This window comes from Berghia stephanieae, chromosome 5 (assembly GCF_034508935.2).
Source record: "Berghia stephanieae isolate SIO BIC M18660-M18661 chromosome 5, UCSD_Bste_1.3, whole genome shotgun sequence".
Taxonomy (NCBI): domain Eukaryota; kingdom Metazoa; phylum Mollusca; class Gastropoda; order Nudibranchia; family Aeolidiidae; genus Berghia; species Berghia stephanieae.
Window position 1 is genome coordinate 65,073,000 of NC_088364.1, and position 22,500 is coordinate 65,095,499.

General features: G+C 36.2%; 1 protein-coding gene across 8 annotated transcripts in view; it reads right to left on the reverse strand.

Moving 5' to 3' along the window:
• The window catches only part of LOC144973409 (short transient receptor potential channel 7-like), a 279,226-nt gene that overhangs the window by 102,051 nt on the left and 154,675 nt on the right, over positions 1-22,500 (reverse strand). Inside the window, exons 1-2 of one of the 8 annotated variants that reach the window (XM_078915840.1) lie at positions 10,353-10,504; positions 9,194-9,484 (exon numbers count right to left, since the gene is read on the reverse strand). The exons of 6 other annotated variants lie outside the window; for them this stretch is intronic. In XM_078915840.1, coding sequence (XP_078771966.1) covers positions 9,194-9,228 — 35 coding nt within the window. In that variant the 5' untranslated portion in view covers positions 9,229-9,484; positions 10,353-10,504. Of the gene's footprint in view, positions 1-9,193; positions 9,485-10,352; positions 10,505-22,500 lie in introns of those variants that run through there. One more of the 8 variants, XM_078915836.1, reaches the window with a different exon arrangement.

The following is a 22,500-nucleotide window of genomic DNA, read 5'->3' on the forward strand; positions in this document are numbered from 1 at the left end:
AATCCAAAAGGACTGGCAGTTTGACGTCATTATTTGGTTTTTGCACCGCCTAGTGAGTTGTCGTTAGTAGAGCTCATGGAAACAAGTTATTTCATTGGTTGAACTATTGAATACAACTCACGGTTTGTTTTCTTCTGTGGCAAAAGACTGGCATTTTGACGTCATTTTTTGGTCAGTATCAGGCCATAACTTTACGAAGGCCACGGTTCTAGTGTCAGGCGAAAGATAGTATGCAGATGACGTCACTCAGGCCTTTGTTATTGTTTTTGCCATCCGCGTTTGTGAGTTGTTCTCACTAAACTGTATTAACCAGACTATAAAAGTTCATGGTTACACAGAGTTTGTGTGTTAGTCCGTTATACTTCCGGATGGCAATGTTGTGAACTCCTTGGCCAAGCGCATTCTATCTATATTATTATGTGAACGATGACTACGGTGTCAGTCTATAAGTTTACGATAGCCATGAAAAGATACGCATCGTCTGCTCTGAAAATTCTGTTGCAATTCGAGAAGTTTCCGTTCTCGGGTTCATCCCAAAAATGACACCACATCGAGGCTGTGGGTTACATTTTTGTTATTTAGTTCGATGCATATTGTCTTATCGCAACTGAATATCGCAAAAATTATGTTTTGATAAAACATGAAAAGAGCTGCACGGTGTGGGAAGGTGAGCCAGGTATATCTGTAGACAAACAATTAACCACTTGAATGATGTACTGGGAATAACTACTTATTAAAATTTTGGCCAAAAAACTCGTCCTTCAAATACCGGTCGATTTGAATGACCCTCAGCTTGGGGAAAACTCTCAAACATGAGACATAAGGAAGAGTTTGCAGAGTCTCGGGTTTGGTGAGTTTTTGATAAGATGAAGGTAATTCAAATCGATCGATATTTGAAGGACAAGTTTTCTGGCCAAATTTTTAATTATGAGCTTTTTCCAGATTACGTCAGTTAGCTGTTTAAATCATCAACACAAATTCAAAACATTGAGTTGCCAGGTCAGAAATTCGATTCAATGGGGATGATCTATATTACCTTTCAATGTGCTCGAGGTCATTGGTCACATTGCAGAATGTGCTCAAATATAATGAAAGGTTTGTTCAAAATATCTGACATCACAATTATTGGTCATTTTGTTTAGCTTGACACTTGGGTATCTTTACAACTTTCATAAACAAAGCAGTGTGTTTACATTTATTGAGAAATGTCCAATCGTTGGACAGCAACAAATCATATGATCGATGACTCGTTTACACGTTTACCTGAATATAGATAGCTCCCATCCATCTCTCAAAGCTCGAATCGCATAATAGACTATTCGTTAATATATTATGTGATCAGTTTTTAAAGCGGCAATTGCAGTTTTAAATGTTGCCTGTCATGAGATCGGAAGGTCCTGAGTTCAAATCCCACTCTGATCGGCGCATAGTAAATTTGAGTCCTTGGAAAAGGTTTTTTACTCACATTCTCTCACCATACTCAAGTTTAAAATGAGTGCCTGGCCATTAAACAGTGTTCTATTTGTTGGAAAAAAAACCTTATAATATGGCCTAACAGGCCTCATGTCTCGTCCTACATGTTAAGTGTTGCTGTTTGTTTGGGGACTCTTAGTAAAGCGGGAAGAGGGTAGGTGGTAGAAGGCGGTGGTATTACAATTTTTATTTCCGACAGAGACATCGCTGTTAACGGCCAGGTACTCATTTTACACCTGAGTACGGTGAGAGAATGTGAGTAAAGGACTCAACTATGCGCCGAGTGAGGCTCGAACCCAGGACATTCCGATCCAAAAATCGAGTGTCATACCACTAGACCACCACATAACCATATTTAATGGGGGGTTTTTCTCTCTTTTCCCCCATAGAATGCTTTGCCAGGGAAGTGTGTGATTATGTTATTTCATTTTCATATTTGTAAAAGAAAGACGTCAGAAATTGAACACGATTTTTACCACAATTCTCGTATAATAATAGGATATGTCTGGAATAACTCTAGACACATAAAGGAATCATTAAAAAGCACAGAAGTGTGTTTTTATCACTTTATCTCCTAGTTCAGTGTTTTTTAAGAGACGTAAAATCATTATTTTGTGTCATAAACCCATCGTGCTTGAGTTATCTTACATCTGTTTTTTATACATGTTTTTTTTTTCTCTTCTTTTTATTATTTACTTATTATTCTGTTGTTTGTTTTTATCTTATTTGGGTTGGTATTTCATTGTTGTTGTTGTTCTTGTTGTTGTTGTTGTTTTGTTTGTTTTTCTTTCAATGCCAAAACTTTGATTAGAATTCTGACATATGCTGAAAGATTTTGTAATGTAAACACACGTAGATAGTAAAGGCCATCATAACGATAATATTGCCACACCACACTTACCCATCTCCTCCTTTATGAAAAATACAGGGAACAGTAAATCTCTTAAAGTTAAAAATGTGTGTGTGTGTGTGTTTGTGTGTGTACTTGTGTGTGTGAATGAGTATGTTTCAGCCAATGTGATTTGTAATTTAAGCGCTTAGAGTCTGGTGTCTCGGAGTTATAGCGCTATATACGGTTTCAGTATTTTAATTATTATTTATTTTTTTAAAAAAAGAAGAAATTAAAATAAAAAATCCCTTTCATTCGTCCCATAGGGGAAATTTGTCTCTAGGGTATATATATTCCAAGGGGAGACTGGAATAACTCAGGCGTCAGTCGCAGTGCAGTGCCGCAAATTGCGCTAGATCGAGGTGACTTGCACACAGCGTAGCGGATATTTGAACTCGGTACCTTTCGGATACGAAGCAAATACATTAGTGCTGAGCCACGGTACCCCTTACCCCCTTCCACTTCACCATACCACCTACCCTCCCCCCCCCCTTCCCATCCCAGAAAAATCAGTCTACCTCGCCTGGAGATCAAACCTCATACCTCTTGAATAACAGTCCTTATGAATCAGATAATGTCTGTCATTTAATTGTAATGGGCAGTCTGAGATTTCCCCGGTACAGGAAGGAGGATTATTTCCGCATGATTATTTATTTCTTGTATTTTCTCGTGGTTTGTCTGGCACTGTCATTTTTACACATTTCACATCTTTTCAACTTGAGTCTTTTTTATATGGGGCTATGTGGATAACTGAGTCATTAGAAAATGTCTTTACTCACATTATCTCAATGTACTCAGGTGTACAAAGAGTACACACCCACGTATATGGTGATCTGACTCCTTGTTGACATAGTTCCTAAGAATGTTGACATGCCTCCCAATTCTTTAGTGAGATAAGATAAGATAAACATAAATTAATGCGAAAACTGGAATTAACATTGTGTTCACAAGAAGCTCTCTCTCTCTCTCTCTCTCTCTCTCTCTCTCTCTCTCTCTCTCTCTCTCTCTCTCTCTCTCTCTCTCTCTGAAATAAAACTAATAATGAAAATTTAAGCCAAGGACTATTTTAAAATTCTGACAGCAGTAGGAAAGAAAGAATTATGATATAATATTTGTTGTGTTGCTTTTATATGGACGATCCTTCTATGCCACTGTTTGGCTAAAGAGACTTTGGGGATTGAGGATAGTGGGATTCGTCCCTCAGAATACTGTTGATCTTTTTGTTACTCACCTTCTGGTACAACTCGTCAAATGCGAAACAAATAAAATAAATAGACATGAAAATTGATTTCGCACATTTCGACTGATTTGTCATGTCCAGTGCGCTTCACAAAGTTGAATTTACTCCCCCAATAGATCATATGGAATCATATTTCTATTTCATACAATACTAATCGTCTGTTATGCATATTTCGTTCTAACACTCTTACAATACAGAATAAATGTTACAAAACCAGTGTTGTAGCGTTATATGCTTGTCGGTGTAATGCTAACACCACAGTCATGCGACGGGGCACGTGGTATCTTTAAGATAACATTTTGAAAATTGCCCCAAAATATATTCAACTTCATAGAGCTTGTTAAATTACCTGTTGATTTAGAGGTAAATTGAATGTTGAATAACATATGATTAACTTCTTAATACCCCTACCCTCCCCCCCCTCTCTCTCTCTCTCTCTCTCTCTCTCTCTCTCTCTCTCTCTCTCTCTCTCTCTCTCTTTCTCTCCTTCCGTCCCCTCGTCCCAGCAAAATGAATATCACGATCAAATTTAGATTATCTTCCTCTAACGAGTAATCAAAAGTTACCAGGTAAAACCACAGTAAAATTACTGATGTTTATTGAGTGAAATATTCAACGATACGAAGTGTGTACCTAATGCAATTAGATATTACTAAGCAAATGTTACTTTATCACCCACAACACATCACCGACTTGTTCATTTCGATACCAAAAATAGAATAGTACTAACTCCAGAAAACGTAATTTATAGCCACAAATACTAATGGTTGGCGCATCAAACCTGTGAAGTCTACAGAGGAACTTTGCGCACCGTGTTTTATTTAATTTTGGGCGATGACAATGCGTTATGCTGGAACAACTACGGTGGAGGAAGCAATGAGAGGCGGTTAAAAACTTGAACTTCAGCTTTTATATTGCGCAATATCCACTATAACTGCTCAAAGCGTTTTACAAAGAGTCCCGGACCAAGAGCAATACGTAACATGTAGAACGAGAAATGAATCTGTTAGGCGAGTTTACAGGGTTTGTTTTTTTTTTCAACAAAGACAGCGCTGTTAACGACCAGGTACTTATTGTATGCCTAAGTACGATGTGAAAATGTGCGTAAAGATTTTCCAATGATTCAACTATGCACCGAGCGAGGCTCGAACCCGAGGCGTCATTGGTGGCCTATGCTCTAGACGATCGGGGCGCCTAGACTCTGCTCCAACTGGTGGTAAGGGTTTGAGCGTGGCCTTCGTAAAGTTATGGCCTGATACCGTAGCCGTCGTTATGTTATAGCCTGATACTGAAATTCAAAAGGACTGGCAGTTTGACGTCATTATTTGGTTTTTGCACCGCTTAGTGAGTTGTCGTTAGTAGAGCTCATGGAAACAAGTTATTTCATTGGTTGAACTATTGAATTCAACTCACGATTTGTTTTCTTTTGTGGCAAAAGACTGGCATTTCGACGTCATTTTTTGGTCAGTATCAGGCCATAACTTTACGAAGGCCACGCTGATACTGACCAAAAATGACGTCAAAATGCCAGTCTTTTGCCACAAAAGAAAACAAATCGTGAGTTGTATTCAATAGTTCAATCAATGAAATAACTTGTTTCCATGAGTTCTAATAACGACAACTCACTTGGCGGTGCAAAAAACAAATAATGACGTCAAACTGCCAGTTTGGATTTCAGTATCAGACTATAACATAACGATGGCTACGGTTTAAGTACGTCAAGTAAGTCAAGTATGCTGGAGAACAGATACGATTTCTTCACAAGAAAAAAAAATCACTCGGGCTTCTTTTTTAAAATATATTTTCATTTCAATTCAACATTCACTTATCGGGGTCCGACCGTAGCCATCGTAAACTTAAAGCCTGACATTAAGATCCACTAGGCCTTGTAAGTTGACGTCAATTTTTAGTTTTCTGAGTTGTCGTTAGTAGTGGTCAAGGAAATAAGTGATCCCATTTGTTGATAACTATTAAATGCAACTCACGATTTGTTTTCTTTTGTGGCCAAAGACTTGTCTTTTGACGCCATTTAGTTGGTCAGAGTCGATGCTACAGTCCGACACATCCGAGGTTTGAGAGTTTTGCCAAGATGAGAGTCATTTCAATCGATCAATATATAATTTGAATGACAAGTTTTTTTGTCTAATTTTTTAAAAATACATGCTTTTTTGGGGGTTTTTTGGTTGGTTTTTTTTTCTTTGAGTAGGGCAGAAATAATCTAACTATTACTAATTATGGACAACTGGTTTAATTAAAAATCTGTTATGAAAATTAGACTAGGGTTTAATCGAAGCACGAGGTCGCTTTTACTACTCTCGGGTAAAAACTGCAAGACATTGTGTCACATTAGGCTGAAATAGAAATCTGCCATCAATGGATTAAAAAACTTACTCAAGTTTCAAGTTTATTTACTCTTATTCTTTCGTTATAAATAATAAAATTTGATGGCATACATGAAAGTGAAAAAAATTAGTTAATGAAACCAAAAAATGCAATTAGTTACTCTTTGATATTTGTCGATTTTTAGACGAGTTATGTTAAAATCTTGTCAAACTGTTGGTCTCTGCGTGGCCTCCGTAAACTCATGTTCTGATACTGACCAACAAATGACGTCAAAAGACAAGTCTTTGGCCACAAAACAAAATAAATCGTGAGTCGTATTCAAAAATTCAACCAATGGGATCACTTGTTTCCTTCTTGATCACGACTAAAGATAACTCTCTAAGTGGTCCACAAACCTAAAAATGACGTCAAAATATGGGTCCAAGTGGGTCTTAGTGTCAGGCCAACGATTGGTATAAATAATAATAATGCTGAAAACTTATATAGCGCAATAACTCCGAGACACCAGACTCTAAGCGCTTAAATTACAAATTACTTTGGCTGAAACATACTCATTCACACACAAACAAGCACACACACACACATACACACACACACACAACACAACACAAACCAGACCTATCTAGCTTCTCATATCATCTACTAAAATCGAAACAGATATGTTTTAAGCGAACGTTTAAAAATAGACAAAGATTATTTTTCGCGAATGCGTTCCAAACAGAGGGTCCGAAGTGAGAAAAGGATCTCATTCCAGCATTTTTCCGTATTCGAGAGACAACTAGTTTGGTGGAATCACTAGCCGAACGGGGCGGGGTTTTGAATATCTTTCAATTAGTTCCGAAAGGTAGGAAGGGGCGTACTTTCAAGACAACGATACACTAAAACACAGGCTTTGAATTTAATCATTTTCTCAAAAGGCAGCACTAAAGCAGAGGTCACAATATTCTCTGGTCTATGTTCTATTTTTTTCGAGGTTGTTGTGGGTTTTTTGTGGTGTTTTTCTTTTTGGTTTGGTTTTCTTATATGTTTCTTTGGTTTTGTTGTTTTGTAGTTTGCTCGTTTTGTTTTGGTGTTGTTGTTTTGTTGGGATTTTTTGTTGTTTTTTTTTTTTTTGGGGTGTTTTTCTTCTTTTTCGTTTTACTTGTTTTATCTCCTTTTTTGGTAGTTTTGTTTTGTTTTTGTTTTTGCTGTTATTATTCGAGTTTTTTTTTTTGTTTATCTTTTTTAAATAGTCTTTGTTTATTGAACTATTTTGTTTTGTGTTTGTTATTTGTTCTTTTTTTGTTCTTTTTTTTTTTTAGTTTGTTTTATTAAATTTTTGGGGAATATTTTTTCTACTTCAGATACAAACAAGGGTAAGTAAACAACTAGGGTGTTGTGATATGTAAATAAAATCGATGGCGCCATTTACAAGCAAGCCTATCGGTCTTGCATCGACCGCTATAAAAAGTCAACTGTCCAGCCAGCCAACCGCGGTTCGCCAATTGAAGCTGTGGGCTTAGCCAAAACCCTCACAACATTCGTCAGCCAGATATAACGTACCAAAACTATGTGTAACCTGAGACGTTTATTGTCTGATGTAATTTAATGAAAACTACTCAAAAAAATAGCTGTATGAAAACAAAAACAAAGAGCTGAGTGACGTCAGTTCCGTTCTATCTATAGATAGTTCGAAGATGACGTCCCTCAGGTCTTTGTCATTGTTTTTTGCCATCCGCGTTTATGAATAATGCTCACTGAACTGTTTAAACCCGATTATAAACGTTCATGGATACACACAGTTTTGTGTGTTATACTTCCGTTATACTTCCGGAGGGCAATGTTATGAGCTTCTTAGTCAAGCGCATACTATCAATACAATGTACAATAAGGGTTTTCTTTACGTTGTATTCACAATAGAAAAGGTAAGAGAAAAGAAGACGCAACAACTAGAACAACCACGCAATGACGAAATGCCTCTTTTACAATATTTTCTACAAAAAATGGCATAAGATGTCCGACAACTATTATTATTATTATTATTATTATTATTATTATTATTATTATTATTATTATTATTATTATTATTATTATTATTATTATTATCATTATTATTATTATTATTATTATTATTATTATTATTATTATTATTATTATTATTATTATTATTATTATTATCATTATTATTATTATTAATAATAATAATATTGTTGTTAGTAGCATTATTATTGTTATCATTTTTATTATTATCATTATTATCATCATCATCATCATCATCATCATCATCATCATCAACATCATCATCATCATCATCATCATCATCATCATCATCATTATTGCTATTACGATATTGCTTTCTTTTTTAAAGCCATAAACGATGTTTGTTAGAATAATGTGTTCAGAGAGATGTTATGACTATTGACCAATGGACTAAAATATACAATTGAACCTCAAAAAAAGAGAAACACATACACAAATACACACTATAGATACAACCCGAGTCTAGCAATTGTCACCATAATATTTTTTCAAATGTTTAGCATCTAAATCATCTATTTATTTATTATCATTATTATTATTATTATTATTATTATTATTATTATTATTATTATTATTATTATTATTATTATTATTATTATTATTATTGTACGTGTTGATGGTATTACGATTGTTGTTTTTTTGTGCGGTGTATCAGTTTATTTTTTGGTTCCATTTACCCTTTTTTTTTCTTTTTTTTCCACTTTCATGTATGTTGGCGTCAAATTGTTGATTTATTGGCGAAAGCCTAAGAATGAATAACCTTTGAAACTTTGAAACTTTATTGCTGTTTGAGGGTTATGGGTCACATAATATTAAAAACGGTTTCATACATTCCAGGTATAATGAGGTTAGAGACCAGATGGGTTTGAATCCTGGCGAAGTTTTCAATAACCAAAGCCTCCAAATTTTCTATATCTATGAATACCGTAAACATTCCTATATTTTATAAGAGGGAGAATGGAATGGAAGAGTCACCTGTCACCTGCCTACAGCTATCTTCTTGAATTTGTTTACAATGCAGCGCAATAATTTGATTGCATCAGAACGTTCCAAAGGAATAAATAATATATAGCTAATTTATTTACAATATAATATTATATTTAATTCAATACAACAGTTTATTTTTAAGCACTTGCCAATATAAAACATATATTGACATAGAATATATATATATATAATCAAGAAAACATTCTAAAGTTTAGGAAATTTGAAATGGAAAACATGTTTACCCGAGAAATCGTTGGGATAGCTTCCTCATCGTCATAATTGCCACTTGTGTTACGGATCTCTCAATACAAATGACGAATAATAAACTTTATTGCATTCAAATCCGACAAGAATTTTAATAGAAAACAAACAACTCCGCCAAACAACAAGACAGGCACAGAGTGTGTAACGGGAAAACAACAAGGGACAAATTTGCCATCGAATACTGACTGAATACTCCCCGTATAATAATACACATTCAGATTCGTAACATCTCCATTTTGCTATAATATTATCTCTTGTTCCGTTGCACCCTGGAGAAAAAAATAAACACGTTTTTAAAAGTTTTGGCCAGAAAACTCGTCCTTCAAAAATATCGATCTATTAAAATGGACTCCAGCTTGGCAAAAACTCTAAAATTTGTAAACTTAAGGTAGACTTCGTAATTTGAATGTTTTTGCCAAGACGGTGTTCTTTTAAATCGATTGATATTTGTAGGATGAGTTTTCTGGCCAAACGTTTTAAATACGTGTTTTTCCCAGGTTATAGGAATTTTGGTTTTGGGGTGTATAGATTGTTGTTTCATCGTAGTGTGAATGCCCCAATACATAATGAACTTCTTACACCGTCCGGCACGTTTAACAACCACTCTATTGAACAAATCTAAGTTACGTAATTATAAACCCCGGACACGCGTCTGCATAGAATCGACGTAAGAAAGTAGCGGGGGAATAGCGACGTTTACTTATTTCCAGGTCTGATTATCCAATTTGTTATGGGGCTCATTGTTGTAATTGAAATACTCTCAAAACCAACGCAAGATATTATCCATTGCAACAATGTTAAATCATGCCCATAATTGTGTTTGATAATCAGACCTGGTAATATGTTCACGTCGGGAAAAGGTGTAACTTTGTTACAATTTACGTTAAACTCTAGTATTCCCTCCTCCATTGCATTGTTCGACGTAATAAAAAATAATCACTCCATAACATAAAATCTGTTCTTCAACAACAATAACAAATCCAGATTTTATATCCTAAACGTTTTCAAGTTAAAAATATTTTATCAAAAATCTGGATCATTATAATATTAATATTAAAACCGAATCAATTAAATATAAAACGGGAGGAATGAAGTATAAACGAAAAACGAAAGAATCAGTTAGCCTAATAATCTAACGTCAGGAGGAGATTTCGTTCGTTCAGCAGAAGAAAATAATATTATTCCAGTAGCACGGGTTCCTGTTGTATCCTCCCCGCATCACGAGACCCCAGAGTCAAAAAAAAAAAGTTTTTGAAAGTCTGCTGGTCTCGCCTGCTCGTTTCGGTGTTGTAATTTCCTTCCGCTATTTATCCACGTCCTCGTTAGCAATTTCACCCCTCCTTGCCTCTTTTACTTGTTTTTTTTTTTTTTTGTTCGGAATATAAACTTCCCGCTGAACTCAGGACAAATTTCATCTCTTTCTTTTTTTCTTTTTTCTTTTAATTTTTTTTTTTTTTGGAAGATGGGGGGGGGGGGGGGGGGGGGGGGGGGGATGGGATGGGGATGAAGCAAACAAATCCCCCCCCCCCCCCCGACATATATTATTTACATAACATCAAACAAATCAGATGAACAGCCATATTTGTTGACGATCACATGGTATCAATACAATCTGCGAAAAAGTGGTTTTGAGGGAAAAAGGCTCTATAGCGTCAATTCTGCTTATTTTAACTTTTTTAGTTTACAGCGATCGGGAAAATACTAAAATAGAATGTTAAAAGCGCAAATTTTGCTATAAAATTTAGTGAAAGTATGCCGAATTGAACAATCACAAAACACTTTCCATCAGATCTTACCGACCCAGCGACGCAATCACTGCAGGGTAGACGGGGGAGGGGGACGTCTGAAAAAAAACACACAAAAAAAAAAACAACTAGGCTGCACCCAGGATCGATCGAATGTCATGACATTTACTTCTTCAGAGCGCCTCACAATTTATCAAAGTGACAAAAAAAAAATCATATAATAAAATAACATTGTAACATTTCGGGTATTTTTATATTATTTAATAATCGCCTGATTTGGTTTTGTTTTTTTTTCAAAACTGTTTTTGCTATTGGCTGCAGAAGAATTTTGAGCCCGAAACCTTCCGTATTCGGTATATATAGTTATTTTTTCGTCTTTTTAAGCTGTCCTTTTCATTGTTGTTCATTGCCTAATATAATACTGTCCTCAGTTTGTCGTAACTCAGTATTCACTTTGAATAAGGATATTTATTTGTTTGAAGTTTAAGAAACAAAACCTATTGGTTAAGGCATTGGATTGTGATCTGGAAGGTTCTGAGTTCAAGCCCCGCTTTATAAAACCAATTTTGATCATTTATGAAGCGCAATAATATCTAAATGTGCTATAAGGCCTCTAAAAGGCATCTTTAGTTAACAGCAGCATTTACTTTGCAGGACAAAACATGAGACCTGTTAAGCGATATTACATTTTTTTCCGACAGAGAGAACGCATTTAACGGCAGGCAGTCCTTTTACTTTAATCTTACTCTCTTTTTTTGGTTTGTTTGTTGAGAGACTATGAGTAAAAAATCCTTTTAAAGGACTCAACTATGCGCCACTCCAAAGGCGAGTGTCATACCACAAGACAGACTACATGCCGCCCAATTTGGTCACTTTGGACAACACGACTTCTGGAAATAATGGCTATTTCATTTTATTTTCCTCCGTGAAAAATAAAAATTAAGCCAAGTGTCTATAGATAGAATGCGCTTGGCCAAGGAGTTCACAACATTGCCATCCGGAAGTATAACAGACCAACATACAAACTCTGTGTAACCATGAACTTTTATAGTCTGGTTGATACAGTTTAGTGAGAACAACTCACAAACGCGGATGGCAAAAACAATAACAAAGGCCTGAGTGACGTCATCTGCATACTATCTATATATCTATTTTTTGTGGAATATAATTTCAATGTTTACTATATATCCTAACCTTCCCGATATATGACCGTTAAGGGGTGATTGGTCACATGTTAAATCTGAAGATCGTCTGAACCGGTTTGTTATCGAATAACTTTTGACTTTATTTGAAATTTGAAATCGGCCGGAATGACTTACGTGTCAGATTTAAGTGCCTTCGCATGCAATTATGTTTTGTAAGGCTTTCAAAACTGCAAAGACATTGGAAACAAATACAAATCAACACATTCTGATAGATGATTTCCCCCACCTCGCTCAAACACATAAAGACATATACATATACAACGCACACACACACACACACACACACACACACACACAAACAACAGACATACACACAAACAATCACACATCTCCATGTACATTCCATTCGTGTTACCCAAAGCGTTCATATTACAATTCACACATTTATTTAGTGAGAACTAATCATCCAAAATATGTTCTAAAATCCAATAACAAAGAAACTTCGTGTGTTGTTTCACTTTGCTGGAAGAAAATTGAGAGAAATTTTAATTTCGAGATAAAACATAACCGTTCGCATTCGGTTCCTGTTCGGTTTGGCAACTGAAAACGAGAGGGGTCACTTTGAAATGATCAAACAAGAGTGGAAAGGTCAAACTCAGAGCAAAACGGACCTGAAAGTAAAATGAATGCACTCAGTTTACAGTCTAACTTGTAACTTTTCTGAAGTATAACGGAACAACACACAAAACTGTTTGTAAACATGAACGTTTATAGTCTGGTTAATACAGTTTAGTGAGCATTACTCATAACAAAGACCCGAGTGACGTCAACTTCATTCTATTTATAGAACGGAGATAGTGTCACTCAGGCATTTGTTATTGTGTTTTGTAATCCATGTTTGTGAGTAATTCTCACTAAACTGTATTAACCAACTATAAACGTTTAAGGTTACACACAGTTTTGTGTATTGGTCCGTTATACTTCCGGATGGTAATGTTGTGAGCTTCTTAGCCAATCGTAAACAATCTAAAGAAGGAACATAATTTACGTCACTCACCTATTTTTATTGTTTGTAGCCAGACGTTTTTATAAGTAGCTCTCACTGAATTGCAACAATCGGACTATAAACATTTGAGGTTACACATACTTTTGTGTGTTTGTACGTTATATCCGGCTGGCTGATGTTGTGAGTTTTTTTTAGACAAGTGCACAGCATCAATGAATAAGATTGATTTTAATTTAATTGATTTTTGCAAGTTGTCTCAATATTATTTCCATAATATAGATTGAGTCAATGTTATCCTGTATATGTTTCTAAAGAATAAATGTACAATAACAAATGCTAGTTACCTTCTTTCTTGGAGTACTATCGGCCAGATTTATTAATGATCGGCCCCAACTACCGAGTCACTATAAAATGAAGGGAATGGGATTGCCAGCAAAAACAAAAACCGCGACAACTGCTGGTCGAATCGAGGTTAATCACCCAGTTCCTTTCTATTTCGACACCCACTCTTTGTTTCATTTAGTCTGGTTTTAGGAGGGGGGGGGGGGGGTTCTTTCCGGATTCTTTCATGTATTTTGATGTACGACTATGTGGTCTGGTGTTATGACAGCCGCCTTGGGATTGGAAGGTCCAGAGTTTGAGTCTCGAGTGGCGCACAGTTGAGTCATTGGAAATGGGGCTTTACTCACATTTTCCCCCCTTACCCAGGGTAAAATGAGTACCTGGCCATTAACAGCGGTGTCTCTATCCTAATAAAACTGCAATATCACCTACCTAACAGACGTCGTCATGTCTCGTCTTACATGTAAAGTATTGCTGTTTGCCATTTGGGACCCCTTGTAAAGCGCCCAAAGCACGTTTAGGAGATATTGCACTATATAAACGCCCGATTTATAATATCTAGTATTTTTAAAATAATGTTTGTCTGTTTTAAAATTCGTCTGAGTTCACTTGTGTTCGACTCTCCATGTGTTCCAGCGGTGTGTTTGTCCGAATAAAATTGTAATATTATCGCCTAACAGGCGTCTACAGCAACAGGTGTCTCGTCCTACATGTAAAGCGCTCAAAGCACTTTTAGGTGATATTGCACTATATAAACTCCCGATTTTTAATTTCTTTTTTTTTTTAATAATGTTTTTATCTGTTTTAAAATTCGTCTGAGTTCACTTGTTTTCGACTCTCCATGTGTTCCCTTTAATCACGGCCTTTGTTGTCTATTTTGTATCTTTACTTTCATTAGCAGAGAATTTCCATCCGAGCACTAATGAGCTTTGCCAGCCTAAATCTGGTAAGAACTAATTACTCGGTTTAAACAAACGCGCCCGTTCATTCATGCTGACCTGATGTTTTTGTTGTTTCTTTGTTTGTTTGTTTGTTTGTTTTTTCCTCCCCTTTTTCTTGAAAATAATTATCGCCAAATTTTCCTTACAATTAAACAAAAGTTTAAACAAAGATCCCTGCCTAATGCTGGCACTCAGTTCATCATGAAAACGAACTTGTTTTGCTGTCATTTATAATCATAATTCTAATGCTGTTTACAAAATATAAAAAACGTAAAATAAATTCAAGTATTTTTTTTTTTTTTGGAGTTTATTTTCATAGCTTCACCCCCTGCTCCGTAAGCTGAACAAAGTGTTTTCTTCATTCCCCAAGCATTTTGTATGCAACTAACTTGTCATTTAAGATTGTACAAGATGGCTCCATAGAGCTCTTTCCTGAACTAGATCTGAACAAGTGCATATGAAAGGTGCCAGACAAAGCAAGAAAGAAAATTACAATAAAAAAAAAAAACATCCCAAAAGTCGGTCGACCTCGACTGGGGATCGAACCTCAGATATTCTGATTACCGGTAAAAGCTCAAGTTTATCGTGTTACCATCCTTAAACGTTTATAGTCTGATCAATACAAATTGTTGACAGCTACTAATAAAAAAAATTGGTTGGCTAAAAACAATAGCAAAGAGCTGAGTGACGTCAATTTCGTCCTATCTATAGATAGAATGAATTGACGTCACTCGGGTCTTTGACATTGTTTTTTTTTTTTTTTTTTGTTTTGTTTTGTTTTTTTGCCATCCTGTTTATGAGTAATTCTGATAAAACTGTATTAACCAGACTAGAAACGTTTAAGGTTACACACAGTATTGTGCGTTAGTCCGTTATACTTTCGGATGGCAATGTTGTGAGCTTCTAAGCCAAGGGCATACCAGCTATACACGTTGGTCATCGCTACTCATAAAAAATGGCTGGCTAAAATCAATTTTTAAAAGAGCACAATGACGTCAATTTCGTTCTATCTATAAAGACAAATTAGAAGCATGTGTGATTTTATTCAACTGCGGACAATCTGGCAATGAGATAAGAGACAGAGAGAGAGAAAGAGATTGGGTAGTCGTGGGTGAGATAGGATAAGGGTTGGAGAGAGAGGCTTTGAGACTTTGAAGGGTGTCTGGCAGTCAGTAATGAATTAAGATCGATGGATTGAGAAAAAGGGGGAGGAAACTTGCATGTCAATAATAGGAATGATGTCGGTTGTTGCAAATTTATTATGAATATTGAGTTATTTGGGGGGGTTATCGCCCTTGTCGTCGTTGTGAGATTAGATGCGGTGGTTGATGAAAATAACACCTTGACGAAAGTATTGTGGCTTAGGTGGAAGGTCTACATGTAGTTAATATATTCTTTTTAAAAGATAGGATTGGGGTAAAATTGTTCGGTACAGTCCATGGTGAATTTTTTTTTTGTCAGCTAGCACAGAAATACTGGCAACTCTAAAAAAAATTATATAGATTGATATATTGATAACTTGTTTTTTAAAAGTTAGTGTTTGTATGGGCAATATCTACGTAGTATGTTAGAGTGATGTGTCCAAAATAATAATAATAATAATAATAATAATAATAATAATAATAATAATAATAATGATAATAATAATAATACATCGCTTTTATATCGCGCATTTTCATTACTGTGTGATGCTCAATGCACGTTACAAATAAATATACAAAAGTTACATAAAACGTGCACCACAATTTAATGATATCAATATCAGCAGTGTATGTAATATCCTATCAATATCATGAAAATGTAACGGTGAATAGAAAACGTAGTGCTTTAACAATGATTTAAAACTATCAATAGATTTCGCTTCTCTTCTCCTTCTGGGCAGGTCATTCCACACAAGGGGCCAAGTGTGGTTAAAGGAACGGCCGCCATACAATTTATAATATTTAAAAATGTCAACTAAATGTCAAGTCGGTGAAAAACTCCAATTTTTAAAGGATTTATTTATTTAAAAGATAATCAATTTTCAAATCATCTTAGTGAAACAATACCAAAATAACAATAACAAAGAGGTGAAAATCTTGTTTTGTTATTATATAATATGAGTCACATGTACTCACTTTATTTTCCTGTCCATCTTATTGGCCTATTTAGGCAACTCTAGTTGGAGGTGAAAATGGGTGGGTTAAAGAAAAGGTCTCGAGAAGGGTGGAAGAGGTGAGAAGAACTTGATAGTCAGAAATGAATTGAGATGGATGGGGAAGGAGGGGGGTTGGGGAGTTGGGGGAGGTGGGTGGAGGGAGGAATAACTTACATGTCAATAAATTGGGACGAAGGTTGCATCCTCATGAACATTGAGTTATCACAGTTATCGCCCCTGTCGTTATGGTGGGTTGTTTGGGACGCTATGACGATACAATTATGGCGGATGTGGGAGGACGATCGGCTAGAAAAGAGTCTGTATTGTGTTAATCTAATTGTTGTGATGAAGTGGCTCGTGCATCATTGTCATAGTAATCATTGGTATTATCCTGGTGGTGGTGGCAGTTCTGGTGGTATGGGTGGAGGAGGGGGGGGGGGTGATAGTGGTGGTGGTGTGGAGGTTACAGTTCTGGTGGTAGTCGTAGTTGTGGTATTGGTGGCGGTAGAAGTGGTCGTGGTGACGATGATGGTGTGGTGATAGTAGTTGTAGTGTGGTGGTGGTGGTGGTGGTGGTGGTGGTGGTGGCAGTTCTGGTGGTGGTGTTGGTGGTGGTGTTGGTGGTGGTTAGAGTCTTGGCGGTGGTGGTGGTGGTGGTAGTTGTGGTGTTGGTGTGGTGATAATTGTGGTGGTGGTGTTGATGGTGGTGATGGTGATAGTAATTGTAGTGTTGTGGTTATTGTGGTTGTTTTTGTTGATGTTGCTGTTGTTGTTGTTGTTGTTGTGGTGGTGGTGGTGGTGGTGGTGGTGGTGGTGGTGGTGGTGATAGTAATTGTAGTGTTGTGTGGTTATGGTGGTTGTTTTTGTTGTTGTTGCTGTTGTTGTTGTTGTTGTTGTTGTTGTTGTTGTTGTTGTTGTTGTTGTGGTGGTGGTGGTGGTGGTGGTGGTGGTGGTGATAGTGGTGCTGGTGGTGGTTGTGGCGTTGGTAGTAATAGTTGTTGCGGTGGTGATTGTCGTTGTGGAGAAACAGGTAGATTTGTGATTGTTGATAAAGGAATGATTTATGATAGTGGTAGTGATAATAACCCCGACGACGAAGAAAGTATAATAATAATAATAATAATAATAATAATAATAATAATAATAATAATAATAATAATAATAATAATAATAATAATAATAATAAGAAGAAGAAGAAGAAGAAGAAGAAGAAGAAGAAGAAGAAGAATATCGATGGTGATGATGATGATGATGATGATGATGATGATGATGATGATGATGATGATGATGATGATGATGATGATGATGATGATGACAATATAAACATAACTACATTAATTTTAAAAAAAACAGATCGTCCACTCCCAGATTTTTCCTCAACAGAGCGGACTTACCGTCATTTAGGCGTTGATATGGTGATTGAGTAATGTATTTATGTTTTTATTGTTTTATATTGTTGGCTGAAGAATGGTTTTTAATCCGAAACGTTTCGTGTTTAGTATTTTGTCCTTTTTTTAAGCTGTTATATTTATTTTTGTCTATTACTTTTTTTCAGTCCACTGCTTCTGGCAGCTTTTAGTATCACTTAGAACATGACACCATAATTTCTACGAATCCCCGTAAAGGGGTCAATGCCCGAGAGATCGTGAGATAGTCTCAGTTTGCATCTGCATTATGAGAACAACGCGTGTACGCTATGATTTTTAACGACTGTGGTAATTAATGAACGTGACACAATAGGGGCAAAATTGCTACCGGAAATGGAATTATGAAAGCTGGTCGTTCACATCATTGTTTTTTTTTTTTTTTGAATTGGGCTGAGGAACTGCACATAAATCATCAATGTAACAAACACGCACATCACACACACACACACACACACGCACACACACAACACATGCACAAACGCGCTCGTATAAGCACAACGACGCACAAACACGCACACGCATAAACAGACACAAGCGCATGCAGCGAAATAGCGTTATACACTGACAAATACAATAGTCTAATAGCGAACAAAAGTATTATGTCATAAAGCTGGTTCCAATATCTTTGGAAGTGTAAAATCACTCTTCCGGAGAACTGAATATATTCCTTGTGTAAATGATCATAATAATGATATTTTATTAACTACTCTTAACATATGCTGGTCGTCAATAAAGATCATCCGTCCCCGCTCTTTTACGTCCCGTATTCCTTTGAATTTCTGCCATTACATCCTGCTTCAAAAATTGTCATGTCACCTTTTGACTCAATATGTAACTTATTCATTATTAGTCCTCCGAAGGCCTGGTTACATAACACTTCCAATGATTTTGGAACCGGAAAACTAGAAGGTGTGACGTCACGAATTTTCTACCCTCTTGACCAATAGATTTTTCTTCAAATGTCAATTCATTAGGATAACTCTATACTCACAAAAATTCCTTTAAAATCTGAGATTAAAAAAAAAAAAAAAAAAAAAAAATAATAATAATAATAATAATAATAATAATAATAATAATAATAATAATAATAATAATAATAATAATAATAATAATAATAATAATAATAATAATAATAATAATAATAATAAATGAATAAAAAGAAAAGAAAATGAAAATCAAAAGAATAAAAGTCTCAGATTTAAGACTTTTTGTAGCTGTTTGTTTTGTTTGGTGGGGGGGGGGGGGGGGGGTTGGCGGGGCAGGGATGTAGATTTGTATATTGGGTCATTTTAGTTTATCGATATTTCATATCAATTATTTATATAAAATATAATAAAAGCTGTTTTCTGATTGAACGGAAATATGCGACCCCCACCCCTTCCGCCTCCCCCCCGCACCCACCATCCTTTCCTGCCAATGATATAATAAAAACACCGATACCAATTAACTCTACAGGGCAGACGTTACTCCGATTACCGACCCAGCATCGGGTTATTAATTCCATTCATCTGTCTCTACTTTCATCCAATCACTGCAGACTCGCCCAGCATAATTACTCGAGTATTGGGATTCGATCGTGATTCTGTGCTGGTTTTGTAAAATATGGATTCCTTCCCTTGTTTAGTTAGACGACAATGTCAACTTTGCAAATAGTTTAACCACACGATTGATAAAATAAAGTAATCGCCATGACAAAAACAATACGTTAAGTTATCTGGCAACAATGAATACTAGTCTGTAATGAAAAATTATGTATGCACAAAAATAGACCTTTTGTTTGTAAATTATACAATAATGTGTGGCTATGTGGTCAAGTGGTACGACATTCAACTTCGGATCGGAAGGTCCTAACTTGGAGTTCCGCTCTAAAAGCAATGCACAGTTGAGTTCTTGGAAAAGGCTATTTACTTACATTCTCTCACCTTCCTCAGGTGTAAAATCAGTACATGGCCGTTAATAGTGTTGTCTCTTTCCGAAAAAAATTATAATATCGCCCTAACAGGCGGTATGTCTCGTCCTACGTGTTAAGAGATGCTGTTGGTCAGGGATTCCTTGTAAAGCACTTTGGTTATTGCGCTTTATAAGAGCTCAAGATTTGTGTGTGTGTGTGTGTATATATATATAAATATATATATTATATATATATATATATATATATATACATATGTGTGTGTGTGTGTGTGTGTGTGTGTGTGTGTAGATATAATATCCATGCATCAATTTGATCTTTTCTTTAGTTTGAATTAACTACCACATTTGTATATTTGCCAAATAAACAACAGAGTAATCAAAGGTCTTTTGATCTATCTAGATAAGATTGATTAATGGTTATTATATGGAAGGGTGAAACAAAACAAATACTGAATATGGAAGCTTCCGTGCTCAACACCCGTCCATAAGTGGTTCATTAAAAAAAGAAAGAGTTTTGGACTCGAATGGGGGGGATGATCTATATGTTTACCTTTTCACGTGCTCGAGGTCATTGGTCACATTGCAAAGTGTGCTCAAAATAACACACATGGTGAAGAATGTTCACAGTTCGAGAAATATCCGACGTCACAAACGGTTATTTTGCTCAGCATGACTTATGAGCATGATTACTACTTTCATAAAAAGACCAACAAAAAAAGAGCATTATATAGCGCAATATTCCCTAAACGTGCTCAAATCGCTTTACAAGGGATTCCTGACCCACAACAGTGCGTAACATATAGAACGAGACGATGTTAGGCGATATTACCATTTTTTGACAGAGAATACGCTGTTAACAGCCAGGTAGGCATCTGAGTACGTTGCGAGAATGTGAGTAAAGAGTCTTTTCCAAGGATTCAACTATGCGCCAAGCGAGACTCGAACCCAAGACCTTCCTATCCGAAAGCGAGTGTCATACTACAAGACCGTATAGCCGCACAGCAGTGTGTCTACATTTTTTAGGAAATATCCAATCGCTGTACAGCAATACATCATGTGATCGATGACTAGGTTGGACGAAAACATGAATATAGATCGCTCCCATTGTTCCCTGCGACGAATTTTGTTCCTTATCAATCAAAACTTGGATAGGATATATTTATATATATATATATATATATATATATATATATATATATATATATATATATAATATATATATATATATATATATATATATATATATTTATATATATATATATATATATATATATATATATATATATATATATATTATATATATATATATACACGCACGCGCGCGCACATTTGCAGACAGGAACACACACACCCTCACGCATACACAAACACTCACAAACACACACATACACACATGCAAAGACATACATTAAATTATAAGGTACCCGCTGCGTGTGATAATTCAATAGGAGGTTTACATTGTACGTCACAGATACAGATACAGATTCAGATACAGATGTGTTACACGTCTGTTTTGCATGGGGTCCCGATAGCTCAGTTGGTAGAGCACTCACGTCTATCACTTCACACGCAAATGGACCAAGATTGGTCCTGGGTGTAGAGATTTTTTCTGACCCTCCTGTCCACCCAGCAGTGGATAATGGGTAGCTGAGTCTGTTAGATTTGGCGGACAGTACTTTGCGATAGACCAGCGTCCTATCCAAAAGATAGCAAGCTATTGCTATTTTCCGTTTCAGGCTATAGAAACAGGACTCCGGCTCTATGGGTCTAGTGCTCAAAGCGCTTTACAATGGGTCCCTGACCAACAGCAACACGTAACATATAGAACGAGACATGACGACTGTTTGGCGATATTACAATTTCTTTTGACAGAGGCACCCAGCAGTAGAGAATGGGTAGCGGAGTCTTTTAGATTTGGCGGAAAGTACTTTGCGATAGACTAGCGTCCTATCCAAAAGATAGCAAGCAATTGCTACTGCCGCTTCAGGTTATAGAAACCGGGATAAACTCTGGCTCCATTGGTCTAGTACAGAGCTGTCTACTTGAAATTTAAAAAATTCGTAGTTTCCAAGGGGAAAAAATGAAAAGTCATTTTAAATAGCTTTAGAAATTAACAATTTGCCATCATCATGAACCACAGGTGTACCAAAGTCCTGAATATAGGATCTAAGCAACTACATTTTCCTTTTCAAACAAATTTATCGAATCAAAGAAGAGAATGCAGCTCTGTAGCTGTAGTCAAAAAATCGTGAATCTACGAATTTTTCGTAGAACTGGGCAGGCCTGCTCTAGTGGCTCTGAATAACTACTTTTTTTTGTGTGTGGATCTTTTGAAAAAGTACTGTAAGATCAATAGTCATTGTCGACAACCAGGTACTCGTTCACAACTGAAAAGACTATAGCAATTGTTGTGACGTACCTTGTTGAATGAAGGGCACAAGATCGGGGGAGGGGAGAGAGAGAGAGAGAGGGAGAGAGAGAGAGAGGGGGAGAGAGAGAGAGAGAGAGAGAGAGAGAGAGATTTGCAAGTATTGTCACTAATCCGATCATCAGCAATGCTCAACATCGCTTGACTTTTGTTACAGGACGATGCAAAGAAAGCTGAGGCGCAGATGCCAAACAGGATTATTAC